This window comes from Tachysurus vachellii, chromosome 6 (genome assembly GCF_030014155.1).
Source record: "Tachysurus vachellii isolate PV-2020 chromosome 6, HZAU_Pvac_v1, whole genome shotgun sequence".
NCBI classification, from domain to species: Eukaryota; Metazoa; Chordata; class Actinopteri; order Siluriformes; family Bagridae; genus Tachysurus; species Tachysurus vachellii.
In genome coordinates this window covers 5297591-5314743 of record NC_083465.1, presented here as the reverse complement: position 1 = coordinate 5314743, position 17153 = coordinate 5297591, and the positions used below count along the sequence as shown (strand labels likewise).

At 38.5% G+C, this 17153-nt stretch overlaps 1 protein-coding gene and 1 long non-coding RNA gene across 3 annotated transcripts in view; one reads left to right on the top strand and one right to left on the bottom strand.

Annotated features, from left to right (window-relative positions):
• Positions 1–17153, top strand: part of csmd1a (CUB and Sushi multiple domains 1a) — a 304313-nt gene that overhangs the window by 269523 nt on the left and 17637 nt on the right. For both annotated transcript variants that reach the window (XM_060871844.1, XM_060871843.1), the window contains exons 43-57: positions 331–508; positions 1916–2061; positions 2699–2779; positions 3364–3477; positions 4210–4398; positions 5127–5273; positions 6541–6729; positions 8610–8795; positions 9586–9780; positions 10958–11131; positions 11756–11929; positions 12711–12884; positions 15326–15514; positions 16042–16215; positions 16700–16882. In XM_060871844.1, the coding sequence (XP_060727827.1) occupies positions 331–508; positions 1916–2061; positions 2699–2779; positions 3364–3477; positions 4210–4398; positions 5127–5273; positions 6541–6729; positions 8610–8795; positions 9586–9780; positions 10958–11131; positions 11756–11929; positions 12711–12884; positions 15326–15514; positions 16042–16215; positions 16700–16882 (2493 nt within the window). The remainder of the gene's footprint in view (positions 1–330; positions 509–1915; positions 2062–2698; positions 2780–3363; positions 3478–4209; positions 4399–5126; positions 5274–6540; positions 6730–8609; positions 8796–9585; positions 9781–10957; positions 11132–11755; positions 11930–12710; positions 12885–15325; positions 15515–16041; positions 16216–16699; positions 16883–17153) is intronic.
• Positions 16610–17153, bottom strand: part of LOC132846995 (uncharacterized) — a 43924-nt gene continuing 43380 nt past the window's right edge. Inside the window, exon 3 of the long non-coding RNA XR_009648583.1 lies at positions 16610–16870. This is a non-coding gene — a long non-coding RNA (uncharacterized LOC132846995). The remainder of the gene's footprint in view (positions 16871–17153) is intronic.

The window sequence follows — 17153 nt, the reverse complement described above, 5'->3', positions numbered from 1 at the left end:
GAAAGCCGTCTGGCCCATAATCAATCAACACCACTGCACATTTTCTCTTTCTTCTGTCTGTCTCTGAGCACCAGACACCACCACCCCTCTCCCACCACTGTAGCACCATCTTTCTCTTTCTCCCCATCTTCCACTTTATGGAACCCCCCTCTTTTTCTTTAATCCTCTAGAAATCTGAACAGAAGGCCATGGTTCCCTGCCTGCCGACGCTATCATTAGTATGATGATGTCGCACTTCCCCACTGCTGATCATCTGCCATGAATATCTTTCTTGGGAAAGATAAATTATCTTAGTCCTTGTTCATGTATTGTGTATGTTTTTGTGCACAGCACCCTGCGGCTACAATGTGACGGCTCTGAACGGTACAATTTTTTCACCCGGATACCCCAACGAGTATCCGGATTCACAGGACTGCCTGTGGCTCATCACAGTGCCACATGGCCATGGAGTGTACATCAACTTTACACTGCTCCAGACTGAGCCTGTAACCGACTACATTGCAGTGTGGTAAGTTCTCATCCCTGATCACACCAAAAAAAGAACTGTGTTTCTCAATTATGAAACGCAGAGTCTTCTAAAGATTTCTGACCACAAAACAGTGGTGTAGCCAAGAATTCCTTTTTGGGAAAAATGAGGAAATTTGTTAAGTAAAATCACTGTGAGATCTAGGACTGCAGCAACCAAATGACAAAGTCGAGTTGAAAAATTGAAAATCTTGGAGTTTTCACATGACACGTGGCACAAGATGACAAGTGTCAGTCAATCTTGTCATATTAACAGGAAATAGGGATATTATAATGGTTTCAATAAAATGATGCAAATAATAATTTGTGGCATCTTAATAAAAGGGGATGTTAGCCTAGTGGTTAGGGTTAGGAATATTAAATTAGGGCAATGGATGATTGATCAGAAGGTCATGAGTTGGAATCCCAGGTCCACCAAACTGCCTGGCCCCTGAACAATGCCCTAAACCCTCAATTGCTCAGTGTATAATTTGAAATAAAAGGTAAGTCACTCTGGTTCAGGATGTCTAAATGCTGTAAAAATGTAAATGAAAGCATATATACCAGAAAACCATGTAGCAGGTTTCTGACATTTTTGTTGTGGTTGTTGTTTGAAATGGACACACAAAAATGATTGAGCAATGAACATTATTGTTTAACAGTTATTGCTCTAAGAATATTATTTATTAGTAGTATATAATCAACTAAACGAAGCTGTATGTGTATGATGTTAAACATGCAAGAATACATTTATAAAAGTTTTCAAATCAATAGCATATATTTTTTTTTTGTAAAAATCTTCAAGATTTATCATTGTTTATACGTATATACAGACTGGTGAGAAATTAACTGGGAGGGGGGAAAAATAAAAACCTGTTTTGCCATGAGGGCATTTTGCTGGAATAGTTTGAGTCCCTTTACAGGGAAACATCATAGTAGTTCTACTGACTGATCACCTTTATCCCATGATAAAACATTACTATCCTTACGCATGGTTTGTCTGGAATCTGGAGATCTGTTCATTACTAGATTTAACATTATAGTTATATCATACAAGCCATTTTTATTTCGTTTCTCTCTGACACCTCCATTTAAGTGGATCAAAAAGATGTGTAGCATTGAAGAAAGTGCTGCCTATCTGAGCCCTTTCTTAGTTACGTAGGCCATTAATCTTCAAAAGCCATTAAAAGAGTGGGCTACTCTGTTAAGTCATCATTTTTCCTGGTTTTCATTCAACATGGCCTGTAATGAAATGGCTTCACATGAAAGTCAGCACAAAATCCAGCCATAGATTTGAAAGCAAATCAATTTTCTCCAACTACTCAGGGAAAAAAAAAGCAAGGCATTATTAAACTATTTAATGCAAGAATTGGGAGTAATGCATTTTCAATGTGCACTCGCTTTCTTGCAGGGATGGACCAGAACAAAGCAACCCACAGCTTGGAATCTTCAGTGGCAATACAGCCCTGGAATCAGCATACAGTTCTTTCAATCAGGTTCTTATCAAGTTTCACAGTGACTTCTCCACGAGCGGATTCTTTGTCCTCAATTTCCACGGTTAGTTTCTCTTCTAAATGAAAAAATATGTTGCTACTGAACCAATACATATCTCGCACAGTCTGTAGGGGAAATGGCTAAAACACAAGATTCATCTTGTTATCCGATATTCAATAATGCAGCCACTGGTTCTGATGACATCAGCATTTTTTAGGATCAGACTTGTCAGAAAAAGACACCTCTTTTGCGCTTATGTTTGCTGTTTGTGTCAGAATGTTTAAGCGATAAGAAAAAAGTTGGCTTGCTTTCTTTCAACATCAAGGTAAGGAATACTGTATATACGCACACCACAGCACTGCCACCTTCTCAAAACAGAAGCAAAAATGTTGCCTATAAATGTCCAATGACAGCAGTGTTGTTCTACAACATTAGTTGCAGCTGAAATTAAACAACACGTTAATATTAATATACTTTATGGTTTCTGTAGTAACAGCTAAAAAGCCTATTGTGTATTTTCTTTCTCTTACATGTGTATGTTTGGTGATCTGAAGCTCTCCTGCTTCAGTATACAATATATAGAACAATTTCACATACTGTTATTGTATAATATCCTGACAGATTTTGTTACGGAAGCAGCTTGAAATAAAGTTCTAAAAAAAATGAGCAAAGCTCTCCAAAATATTTCCTTTCTTCTCAGCTTATCCTCTGAAGAAATGCTCCCCTCCCCCTGCTGTGGATGAGGCAGAAATACTGTATGAAGATGGAGACTATGAAATAGGTATGTGACAGTCACTACACAATGTAAACTATATTTAGCTGATTGTACTGTTTTCAAAGAAATCGAAGAGTCCAGATAAAGAAATATGAAATCTTTTCAGGGAAGATCCTGACAGGATACTATTAAATATGTGGCACGTGTCTGTGGATAAAAGTGCCTTGTAACACAACAGATGGCATCTTCACCACACTGAGTTACCAAAATCAAACTGTAATGTTTAAACCTAACGAATCTAGCTTTCTTGCACCAACGGGTGAACCAACCTGAGCTTAAACTGCATTAATTTCATCTAAATATCCTGTTTACATACAGTACAATATGCTGTACACTTTAAAAATGTGCTGGTCCTTTAAATGGTTATGTTTATGGTTAATATATATGCAGCTATAAGTTATTTATTGACAAAAAAGAAATTATATGTTTGACAAAATTCTATATTGTACAAAAAAACTTATTTCAGTGGATTCAGCTACAGAAGGTGAAAGATGCTTTAACGATCCAGCTTGATGATATTATTGATGATCTTGTTTTTTTGCATTTGATAACCAGTAGAATGTCAAACGAATAATACTGTAACATTACAGGTGACATTGTAAGATATCGGTGTTTACCTGGGTTCACCCTGGTTGGCAACGATGAGCTCACCTGCAAGCTTAACTCCCACCTGCAGTTTGAAGGCCCTCCTCCAGTGTGTGAAGGTAAATGGAAACAACTTGAACAGTCAGGCTTAAAAACGCATCTAAAAAAACTCCCTGCTGAGTTGATTACATTATACACAGCACTGCTGGGGGGAAAAAAACAGGAAGATGGCAAAAAAAAGGTCAAAGTTCCTGAGTGCTTTATTGTCAAATGGTGAGGCTGCTTATAAGAAGCTTCACTCTCAGTATTCACGGAAGGAAGATATAATACATGGGACAGGGAAGGAGACTGATAAAAGGATTGATCTGGATTGAAGTAGACTGGTATAAGATCTAGCATGGGATGGAAAAGAAGATGAACTGTGATAGTGAAATGTTCGATTCTAAAAGCATCTGTTTAATAAGTGTAATTGCGATCTGTTTACATTCAGTCCTGTAGGAGTACTGCTATTATTAATAATAAACCTTTAAATATTACACAGATTAAACAGTATTCATGAAATCACAAATATTATTCTTTGTACTGTCGAATATACAGTATGTACTCTGGTTGGTGCTACTTTTGTGTAATGTAGTGTTTTGTGCCTTTTGTCTTTGCACTAGTTTGACAGATGAGCTTTATGTGGCTCGGACTAACTTATTTCAATTCCTTAGCTCTGTGTTGTTCCATGTAGCTCTGTCTTTGTTCTTTGTAACACCATGGCCTTGGAAAAACATACTGTACTGCGTCTGCTATATATGATTGAAATGACAATAAAAGCTAATTTACTTGACTTGACTATGTCCCAACAGCTCAATGTCCTGCAAATGAGGAGCATTCCAAGTCCTCTGGAGTAATCCTGAGTCCCGGCTTCCCAAAAAATTACCCCAATTCCCAGACCTGCTCCTGGATCATCAAAGTGTTGCCCTCCTATACCATTTCCATTTATGTCGAGTTGTTTCAGAGTGAAAAGCAGTTTGATGAGCTGGAAATCTTTGATGGTAAAGGCATATTACATTACCTCATAAAAGGAATAACACAAGACAGACTGTGTGGTTATATGAAAATAATGCATACCAGTGGGATGTGATGCTGGAAGTAGAATTCTGCTACCACCCGAAGAGCGTTATTTTCGCATAACAGCATGGTCTAGGGTGTGCTGTTTCACTTTCACAGTGATCTGACTACTAATGCAATGTTTAATTTATTAATGAAATGACGCACTGAGTGTTTTAACGGTTCATAGTTAGATTTAATGTTGTTGAACATGTCTCAACAAACAAATAAAAAAAAAAAACAGCATGTCATTTTACCAAGAAACTGGGAAACTCATCTGTTCTGTTTTCCTGGGCTGGAATACTTTGCAAAAGCATTGTGATATTCAAAACACTTAAAAAAAATATAAAAAATCTTAAATTAATTTATTTCAACAATAACTGGAACTATTAACAGATAAAATTGCCCAATGAATTTATAAGTTTAATTATTGCCTAATTCTTGTGGCATAACAAATAAAATACTTGGTTATATATTGTTACATAATATGCTATAAAAATTAATATTATTTTATACTCTTAGTTAAACTATACGATGGAAGTGTAGTGTATTGAGTTTATGTAGTGTATAAAACTACAGTGCAGTTAGATTTTTGTAGGTATGTAATTGCATTACAGATAAACTCGTATCTCTTAGTTTTATTTTGTTGCCGCTGTCTTGTTTTGTTTCCCAGGACCATCTGGACAAAGCCCGTTGTTGGTGGCACTTAGCGGAAACCACTCGACACAACTGAACTTCACAAGCAAAACCAACCAGCTTTACTTAAGGTGGTCAACTGATCATGCCACCAACAAGAGGGGGTTCAAAATACGCTACACAGGTTTGTGTGTCATCAATATTTTTTGTCCTGTTTATTGTGGTCAGTGCTACCTAAAGATAACATTTAGTGTCTGGTTGGATTACTTACCAAGTCCTCCAGTACTGTTGCACCAACTGATGCAGTTTTGGATCAGAAAAGGCAAGAAAGTCAGCTTTTTATTAGGTAGCACTCATTAAAATAGGAACAGATGTTTTGTACCTTCAGGGTGCCGCTGATTAAGTCTGACATAATAGAGGTCAAAGATGCTGTAATGATTTTCGCTGAATAGTTTCCGTGCCTCATGCCTCAAACTGACATTCTGACCAATGGTCAAACTTGATATATAATGTGCAGTGGCTGGTGGAAGTGATTAATTCCATTTTCCTTTTTCATACACATACAAACATTCTCTCATTTTTTTTTTTTTTTTTTTTTACTTTTGAAATATAAAGCAATATTTTGTTTTGTGGAATGAGAGGTGGGCAACAACAATCATTTCACTGCAGGAAGCAGTTACTTTTGCATAGAGGTTCAGCAGCCCCAATAAATTATAATATGGGAAGGCCTCCAAACAGCTACCGGCTACACTTTGAACAATGAGCAAGCATTGAACAGCAGGCTGTAATGCATGTCTATCTCATTTTATCTTTACAAAACTCTGGTGGGAGCAGAGGCTCAGCTCTTTCTGTGGGGGATTTTCCTTCCATTTTAAACACTCCATTGGGTTTTTTATCAAAGTAAATTAGAAGGCCATGCTGCATGGGTTGTTTTTTTTTTTTTTTGTATGTACGAAGTCTAGTTGCTCTCTGCCAAGATTTTGTAAACGCCATCATCTCAGTTAGTGATGTTGCATTTGATTTCAGTTGTCTGAGGAAATTAGGTCCAGGTTTCCCAGGGCCTATAATTTCACACCAAGATGAGTCCGTTCATAAGCATGAATCCTGAAGATTAATGACATGAAAACTTCATTCAGTTGTAGTCTGTTAAACTCCCGGACTTCTCATTCTAATCATAAATACTTAGAAAGGCAGCAGTTAAAGAAAGATATTATTTAAGATGATTTATAAATAAGCTTAAAACTTTTTGGGATGTTTATGGGTTTTGTTTCTGTTTGTACTTTTGGTATGTGTTGCATTTTTAGAATATTAAGCAACGGACTCCTTCTCTTTAGTATTATTTGAGTCTCTACAATTACTTGAATATTACCTCTGCATTTTTAACCTGCAATGATGCACATTGTAACATGCAGTACTATGTTTTTTTGTTTGTTTTTTTTAAATAAACATAGCGGCATATTGCAGCATGAGTGCACCACCCAAGAATGGCGGGATCACCAACAGGACAAAAGAGCGGCCTGGCAGTCGAATTCAGTATTATTGTAATGCAGGCTACAGGCTTGTTGGTCAGGACAATGCCACATGTCGACTCCATCTAAATGGACTTTATCAATGGGATGCCCCACCACCACTTTGTCAAGGTATTTCCCTGTCTTTTCTTATGGCTTTGCCCTATGATGACCATCTGTCCTATTTTTAATATATAATGATTCATCTGTAGTTGGTTTCAGCCTGTACTATTGTGTGTGTGTGTATATATATATAGACCCCTGGAATTGGAACTGGAAAACAAGGCAATTTGATAAGTTATCCCAATGAAAGGAGGAGTGTGTGTGTGCGCGCGCATGCATGTATGTCAGACCCCAATCTGACCATTTCTGAATCCATAGACTGGGCTTGTCTATCGTAACCTTGTCTACAGGCAGTTAAATATGAATATACACCCTCCAGTTCCTTTGTTATGCTGTTTCTTTACTCAGCCACAATGCCCTATTGTATACGCCAGTATCTCTTATGCCGTCTCATTATATAATTTAGTAAGAGAACACTCACTGAGATCATGAGTGTCCTTCATCCAAGTGTTGGCTATGATGTCGAGATTGAGACAGAAATGTGATCCGTGTCACAGTCGTAATTTCATTGTTCATGCTTATCTATTAGAGTTTATGAGTTTACCCACACATACACAGTCCTCTACCCCGATCCACCGTCTTGGTTTCTTGCCCACATAGTCACTTTTCCTCGAGCCACTGATGCAGAAACAGTCCTTCTCCAAGCCTCTCTATGTAGTCATTATGGAAAGGACAAGCTAGCTGAAATAGGTTATATATTTGCATGAAAGTTGGAGATGGGTGAAATTTATGCAGGGCTAATTATTTCATGTGATTGTTGAGTGCATGCTTGGGGGGAGTTTATGTTTGGTAATTACCTGTTTAGATATTACAGAGAAGAAGTGTAGCTTATGTGGAAATGCATGTGCAATCGCATACACAACACAGAGATAGGCACGCACCCTCACATCTGTCTGCCTACAACGAATTATAATGTAAGTGGTCCTCCCATTATCTAGTTCTATCTCAATGCGGTTATAATTTAAGTGTTTGTAGATGGATACATCATCAATCAACAGAAAATCATGTTCAGCATGTTTTGGACAAAATATCTTTTGTAGCAATTGGTCTACACACTGGCTAACAGCATGTGTGTAAATTTAATTTATATTTAAATAATGACCTAGAAATAGTGCAAAGTCTTGCATATTATTTTTCAATGTGATCTCAGAATTTTGGACTCTATAACAGAGAGAGAGAGTGAGAGCAAAGGTCAGGAGGCAAACTAACCTAATGTTTCAAGCAGGGACAGCCATTACGGGTAGTTATGGAAAGGTACATGACATCTTTCTAAGGATTGGAGGTTATAACATTGATATTCTTCCCTTATTGTGAGCAAGTGCACAGAGCCAGAACGTGAGCTAATTAAAGCCAATCATTTCTTTAAACAGCAAGAACAATTCATTGCAGTCAGTGCAAATGTCAATGAGGCCAAGGCAAGGACTTGACACTTTTTATTTATTTATTTATTTGTTTGTTTGTTTGTTTGTTTTATGGCCTTTACAGGATCAGGTCTACCACAGTATCACTTTTAATTGGTGCCATTACTTTTTCCCTAAGCAAAGGAAACATCTGTTTGCATGTTCAATTTTTTTTCTCAGATCTGACCACACCATCTAATTAAGTTTCATTATGCATACAGCAGATGTAATTTGGACTAATGTTTTGAACTTTGTGTTTCTCACATGTGCACACCAGGGGTGGGATGGGTAGGAGGAAGGATGGACAGATAGATACTCAAGAATTGTTGTTATTACACCATTGGTCCCTAAAATAAGTCCAAATAACTTGTTCTTATAGACTGTAATGATTTTGCTATATGTCTTGAAGGTTGATATAGTCAACGATGGTCTTATGTTTGGCAGCTGTCCTCTACTACATTGTACAATGTGCTGTGTTTCGATTGACAGCAATATCATGCGGAGTCCCAGAAAGCCCAGGCAACGGCTCCTTCCATGGGCTACAGTACACTGTGGGTAGCACTGTGAGGTATGAGTGCGACGAAGGCTTTTGGGCTGAGAATACCACCCTACTATCTGCTGTTTGCCTAGAGGATGGTACCTGGAGCAATGTGGCTCGTCCTCCTCGCTGCTTACGTGAGTCTCTTCCTCCTCTTTTTTAATCTCTATGCCAACAGCATGTTCAAATTTCCACCACTTAATCGAGCAGCCTCTCTCAACTCCATCCTCTCCATCTTAGAATGGTGCAGGGCAGGTAATTGGCTAAAATGACTGATAATGACTTGATTTTTCCTCATTTGGTACTAAAACCAGGAAATAGCTATGATGGGGCATGTCCCTATCCTACTTTTCCCTCATTCTGACTGGAATTAGTAATGGTCTCTGTAGCTGATATATGCCTGGAACCTGATAATGGATGCACATGTTGCAGTAGCAGGTCAACTGCCATTAAAAGTGACGCTTATTTGAAACGAGGCAACATGAGAATTCTCTCTTTTTTTTTTTTGGTAATTGCATTATTATTTATGTAAAGTGAGATTTTTTTTTAATGGTCCCAGTTTGGATAAGTCAAAGAGTCTTTAAAAGTATGAAAGGTACCTTTGAAACCATCATGTTCCCGTTGTGTCTAAAAAGATGTGTTCTTTAACTGCAAGGTCTCTTAGTGCATCAAATTAGAAACACCACTCAGTTTAAGTTACAAGAAAGAGTAACTCAGTCTTACACCAGTCTTTTATTAACAAATAAATACCAATTTACCAAGGAAATTGTATTTGAAAGTATTCTTGACAGAGAAACAGATGATATGTCAGCCTTCTGAGAATGAAGTTCAAATATGTAACATATCTTTCACAGACATGCCTTTTGCAATACACAATTTCCCAGTCGTAAGCTTTTCCATTAATGCTTTCTTGGCTTTATCCTGCAGCAATTCAGTGTCCCAACATCGAGAGTATGCTTTTAGAAAACATGGTATGGCGCCTAATCTCGGGCACGCTGAATGAGCTCGGCTCTCAGATAATGTTGAGCTGCGTTCCTGGCTACTACCTGGAGGGCCAAAGAACTATCAAGTGCTTAGCAAATGCAACCTGGGAAGGACTGGAGGGGAAGTCGACTTGCAAAAGTAAGCATACACCGAATTACTCTTTCACACACTACAGTTTGTATTTACAGATTGTACATTTTGCAATTAATGACTGTAGTCCTTCTGTTGTTGGGTAATTTGTTCTTAACCCTACATCACTGGACATGAGCCATCATAGGACAACAGCAGCAGAACTGCTCTAGCTACTGTTTGGTTTGGGAACACGTCTCCCCTGAGAGCAGGAAGTCCATGCAAATCTAGTTATTCCAACTAATCACCTACTATAGTAAGATGACACACTTCTATACTAATGGAAGTCATTTCTTCCAGGATGACAGTGTCCCTATCCACAGGACACAATGACTCACTGAATGGTTTGCTGTATGAAAAGTATGCAAATCACATGCTTTGACCTTTTGGTCTCACTTCCGAATGAATCTATTCCAGGTTGCTGGCCTTGAAAGCTTGTCATGTCTCAACACCTTATTACAGCACTTTGTTGTTCCTTGCAGTAATTTGTTCTTCTTCTACATGTATGTTTACATTTCCATACATATCCGTTTAAACCTCTTAAACAAGATAAGCAGACAGCACACCAGTGATTTCATCTTCAACAGAACGTGCTATAGCTAATTAAAGAACGCAAAGAGAAAGCCTTGTTTATTTGGGAGACCCATGCATCCCACTGGTCCACGGTTGCAGGCTTCAAGATAAACAACTTCCTATTGCTACTAATGGATACATGCAAGATTATATCTTTTAAGCAATATTAAAATGTGTGTGGACTGTAGAAGGGTTGTGTTGAATTTAAATGAATATTGCTGTGGTGTGCTACAGAGTGCTGTTACAACTGAAGAGTTCAGATAAAGTTCAGATGAATGGAAGCTTTAAATGAGAACAGACTATAAATAATGGGCTCTTGTCTGATGCTGAATGTTATGAAAGCATTCTACTTTTTAGTATTTACTGGATCTGCTAATATGTTTTTGTGCTAATTCTATTAATCAAGTTGTAGAAATCTTGGTTGACATTTCTCTTCCAATAAATAAAAAAAAATGCATTAACCATGAAGCTTATAAGATTTCCCCCCTCCCTTTCCATTTATGCAGAAGTCGTGATAAGCATGAATAACACTTACGGGTAGCTCTCATTACCTTACACCTTTTTAGTCATTTCCTGGCTTTGAATTGTTCCAGCTTGCCTTTGTCATTTGTAGTTATCTCCTGTGGGGAATTGCCTTCGCCTCCTAATGGTAAGAAGATGGGTACACTGACGACCTTTGGTGCCACAGCCATCTTCATGTGCAATACAGGCTACACGCTAGTCGGCTCCCACATGCGGGAGTGTCTGGCCAATGGCCTGTGGAGTGGAGTGGAGATTAAATGTCTAGGTAAGAGAATTCTATATGTGCAGGATTCAGCATTTTAAAGGCATATTTAGGATCCAATGGTGCATTGAAGGAGTTCAAAAGTTGCTTCCTGAATAATAAATATTAGTTCACTACATTATTCTATCTGGCATTAATGTGGAATTCTATACATTATTATAGTTGACTATATTATCTACTATAAGTAGATAAGTAGACAGATAGTAGTTTTGTTAAAAGAAATTGATGTAATGCTTACAAATAGTGGCAAGTGACATTTCAGGCACAATCTGAATATTCACATACACTAATAGAAGAGCATTCAAAAAGGTAAATGCAAGGGATAATATTTAGGGTTTAAAGGAATTATTTGAACTCATCTCTGTCTTCTTTCTACCTGTTTGTTTAAGCCAACACCACTGTAAAAAAAAAAATTGAATTTTTTAATTGAATAACCTTTTACATTTTTAGTTTAATGCAAATATTTTATTTTTTTAACTAATATTATTTTCAGAGAAAAGGTGACATGACTGGTGAAGTATACTTTTTTGTTTTGTCAACGTGGAACATGTTACAGGCAGGAAGAGAGATCACTAGGATACTTATTTATGTTCAAAATTATAACAACTGTGCTTTGCTACATCGTAGCTGGTCACTGTGATTCACCTGATCCCATCACCAATGGCCACATCAGCGGTGATGGCTCCAGCTACAGAGACACAGTAGTATACCAGTGCAACCTGGGATTTCGCCTCATTGGGACCTCAGTGCGTATTTGCCAGCAGGACCACAGGTGGTCAGGTCGAGCGCCTGTCTGTGTTCGTAAGTATTCTCCTGAAGCTTTCAGCAGAATTTTTACTCATTTTAGAAATGTTACCACTTCATCATTAGGCCAAAGGAATGTTGATATGAATGCTGAGTGGATCTCTGGGATTTGAGTATAAAGTTTAAGTATGCCCAGCCTGTGTGTTACCTTATTTTATACAGGATTTGACCATATGCAACTTTTAATGCCCGTAGCAATAAAGCATTCCAGTGGTCCCAGGCTAATGAGTAGGAAATCATCCACATATTGAAGGTAAATGAATGGGGCCTTGTTAAAAGCAACAAATTCTTGTTAAGTTCCACCCCCCCACTTTTGTGGGTCAGAGAGGACTGACCATAGTTGCATGCTGAGACATGCGGGTTGATTTTGGTTTATAGCTGGACTCCAACTCTGAACTCAAAGGTACCAGTAAGTTGTGTTAATATATTCCCCACTGTGGTGCATGTATTATTCAACAATAATTAAAAGCACTAGAACATTTAAAAGTCTTCTAGCTACAGTAAGTAGTCTGTCAGGGTCGTCCTCCTCCTCAAAATTCTTAGATTCTCATATGTTCATCTTTAAAGTAAATAAATAATGGCTGTAGTTTTAAAATTTCAAAAGGCTGTGGTTACAGTTTCAAATCATGTTTATTCTGTAACAAGCAACCTGCCCTTCGGTTATTTTTCATATAATATGAAAAAAACTGGAACCGTCTTCCTTTAGTCTCGGCAACATCTGAGTGTACATAATATAGAGTAATTGTAGTACATTCTGACCTTTCATTTTCATTAACAGCTATTACCTGTGGCCATCCTGGAAACCCAGCTAATGGGCGGACAAATGGGAGTGAGTTTAACCTCAATGACGTGGTAAACTTTACATGCAACACTGGCTACGTGTTGCATGGATCCGCTCGGGCCCAGTGCCGTATGAATGGCCTTTGGAGCAACCCACTGCCCCTCTGCAAAGGTAAGAGAGTTATGCTCCTGCAACATCTCGTGATTAATTTTTATTGCTTTTAAAATCTAACAAATGTAAGTTGGAACCTGATTAGCACTTAAAAAAACAAAAAAAAACAGGTATTTGCTGGTGTTGTGAAATTTTCCCAGTTACATTTTGCAGCAAGTGAAACAGAACCATTAAATTGTTACTATGTGTAAGTTGCATTTGTTTGTTTTATTAATATAAAATAATCAGCATCACCATGCCCAGAGAACATAGCAGAAACATGGGGAACCTTTATTCACTTGGCTCATTGGAGCATTGGGGCAGATGGCAAAATAAAGACAAAACAAAAAATATCATGCATTTCCAGCTCCCATTTACTTTCTGTTGCTCAGTACTCTAGATGTACACAGTTCATGCACTCATTTGAGAGAGAGAGAGAGCAAAAAACATAAATAGGCCACTGAAAGTAAACTACAGCTGTCACACTGTCCTTTTGGCTCCTCCTCCAGATCACACCCGTGCTAAATGTAGTCCAATGTTGAGTTTCAATTGTCAGCTTTTCCTTCAAACCACAGGCACATTTTATCTAGAGGAAAGCACAGTGAATTATCAAACACATTGCCGCTATTTTATTAATTTGAGAATAGGGGACCTAAAGCCTGCAAATGGACATCAAATGCAATTAACTTTAACATGTTTATGCCTCAGAAAACAGAGCCTACGCATTAGCTTCCTGCTGATGCAGGGTGTTCCTGATAGAACTCTGTTTGGGAGTGACTCAATAGGAAAAAGATTACCACTATGGATTTCTCCTCTCAGGCTGTGCTTCAGTGGTACAGGTGAATGTGCCCCCCAGTATTAGGTCAGAACACACTCACCAGCTAGATTTGAGCGCAGTCCATCTGTCTCTGAACTTCATCTAGCTGGTTCTCAGGTGTAGAAATGTCCTGGCACACACTCAGACAACATTGGGCATGAGATGAGAAAGATACTTGACTTTCTGTGGCCAGGATGACTGATTTAACAAAACCTCCACAATCACCTTAGGAGCGGCTCATCTCCTAAGGTTCTTTATGGTGTAGCAGACTGTTGAAACGGAGCACTCAGAGGTGGTACCTGAATTCTGTGAACCATTTGTTATACACTTTTCCTCCGTTATTGCTGATTCTTCCCTCTTTTGGTGGATTTCAAACTTTGCTAAACAGCAGCAAGTCCATACCTACCCTATAGGTATGCATGGCAGCCATCATCTCAGTGCACCACAGCATAGTAGCTGGCCTGTTCTCTATGGTCCCACAGGCTTATTACCTCCATTCTAAAAAGGGCCAAGCACCTCCATCTGCCACAGCCACTTTTAGTGGTATACACCTAATGATTTGAAGTGGATGTTTTCGAAAACAGCCTCCCTTCTCTAAGGAGGTTTTTAGAATATAGCTTCTCCTATGTATTAGCTCCAGCATGTCAGTAGCTGTCAAGGTTCTAGATAGTCAGCCTTGACTACTTTTATTTTTTGCAGTAGTTTTGGCAGCATACTGCTATATTCATGATTTAATTAATACAACAAAAATTATTTAAACAATATATAAAATGTTTTTTTCATCTGCATTTTTAATACAATTTAAACACAATGAAATCTGACTTACGCATTCTGAACAGCTTTAAGCATACAGCCACAGATGTCAATTTTCAACATAGACGTGAACCTCTAACAGTTCAATGATCAAACAAATGACTGAAATCGCTCTAGAGACTCAGAGAAGTGATGGCCACTCCACATTCCTCCATGCTTTGTCCCTGTGCCTAAGGACATTAAGCATCTTATTATGTTTGCTTTGTAGAAGCCAACATTCTGTTTTCCTATTTAAGCTTAGACAAAAATGTATAAAATTTAATGTGGCCTAGAGCTTTCGAGCCACATGCACCAAATTCGGATATGCTGTAGACCCTGGTCTGTTGCTATCACTTTTCTAAGCGATCCGAGTACCGGTACTTCCGGTACCAGGTCTCAAAGTGGCCTTTTTTCCCCATAGACTCCCATTATAAAATTTGGAGGTTTATAACTCGGCAAGCTTTCGAACTATCTACACCAAACCCGGCCTGCTCCTTTAGGGTGATACTCTGAACAAAGTTTTAAATTGGTGTACCGACTGGCCTTTCGGTTGTCCCGCAGCCCCGCCACCAAAATATGCAAAATCAAAAAAACTTTTTACAACATGGACATGTGACATATCAAAACACTCACAACAATGAGGGGAACTTCCCCAGGAGTATTCGGATGATGTCACATGCTAGTCTCCACTTGCCTCCAAAAGTAACACTGACTCTTATGTCCACTCGCCTCCAAAAAGCAGCAACCTTTGTGAATACTTGCCTCATCAAAGCCAACATCAAAGTTTGTCGCGGTGAACTTTACAAATCTAGTTTGTTTTTGTTTTCCCCCCTCATTTTCTTTCCTTTTCTAGTGGTAAACTGCTCTGATCCAGGCTTTGTGGAGAACGCTGTCCGTCATTCTTCACATCGCTATCCTGAGAGCTTCAGCTACCAACACACAGTGATGTATCACTGTAAGAAGGGCTTTTATCCGCTTGGCTCATCTGTGCTCACCTGCCAGTCAAACGGCCTGTGGGACAGATCGCTTCCAAAGTGCCTTTGTGAGTAATATTATCTGTCTCCTTGTCTGATTCAAAAAGTAGTGCTAATTTTGTGTATGAATATGAAGACAAAATGCTTTTCAAAGTCCTGATTTTCATGATGAAAGTTTTTGAAAATATATAAAAGAAACTTCATCCTTGTGCAAAAAAGACATGATTTAAAAAGGCTTTTTTTTTTTTTCTACACAAATTAAAATGTAACAGTAATGACAGACAGGTAACTGGATAAAAGGAAACCTACATTAGTTATTGGGTGCAGCACTTCTCTGAATAAGATATAATGGTGCCCAGTTTGCCAAGTAGTATACCACTAAACTGCTGTAAGCAGCTCTGGGATTAATGTTATGGGCCACTGTATGTGTGACCAGTTAAAGACTGCATTTTACAGTGACATTCACACTTTATATAAAGTACACCACTTGCTAAAGTGCAATGTGAAACAGTAAGATGTGTAAATGTTAACAGTTCCTGTTTTTTTTTGTTAAGGACACATCTCCTTTGCTTACTTCCTCATTCCTCTCCTATAGCTATTTCTTGTGGTGATCCAGGCGTCCCACCCTTTGCCATCCTCTCAAGCAGGAAGTTCACCTACGGTGCAGTAGTTAGTTATTCCTGCAGCCAAGGCCGAACCCCGGTGGGAAATGCCACGCTCCATTGCCACGAGGATGGACGCTGGAGTGGCTCACCACCCTACTGCTCAGGTAAGGAATTCAGCAGCTGAGTTTATTGCATTTCTCTGACTGTGTAGCTTTACACCTCAAACAAGATCTTACTGATGCCCAAGTCAGTATATTCAGGATTAATGATGTATACCTCAGATGGAACAGATGCCCTGAAGGCAGTGATTAAGTTCAAATGAGATCTCTCACACCTGATTTAGCACATTAGGTTTTTCCAGTCTCCAATTATATAAGATAAGCATTAGAATGAACCTATGCTGTTTAAAAGCTAAGCATAAATGCACAACAAAAAAGCCTCATCTGTCTACCAAGCAGCCCATTTGTAAGAGCTTTAATGGAAAACTAATAAGTTTTATCATCGTAAAACATATCGTCATGTGCTATAATTTGAATGAAATATATGACTTGGCTATAATAAAAATAGTTCTTATTGATTCAAACCATGGGACTTTTCACCTAGGCTGATAAATTGAAACCCAACTCTCTCTAAAATGCTCACTTGCAGGTGGTGCTCTTGGTTTTTGTGGAGACCCGGGTGTTCCGCCACATGGCTCACGCCTGGGAGAGGAGTTTCGTGTTCGGAGCCTCCTGCGCTTCACCTGTGAAGCAGGATATATTTTGAGGGGCTCCTCGGAGCGTACCTGCCTGCAGAACAGTTCATGGAGTGGCAACCAGCCTGTGTGTGAGGGTAAGGAGACATAGATGGGTTACTGAAAGGCAGAGGAACATACAGCGTTAAAACTAAAAGTTTTCTCTTTAACTGTATCTGCATAATTTTAATATACATATAAAACCAAACTCAAGCATGAAGAAAATCTGTTACCAGATTTAGTTTCATTAAGGCTGACTAAATAAAATAAAAGTTTTAGAATCAGGTAATGGATATGACAAGACCTTTACAACTAAAAATGCCTATATCCACTGTTATTATTGCCTTTTCAGAGAACGTACGTTTTGCA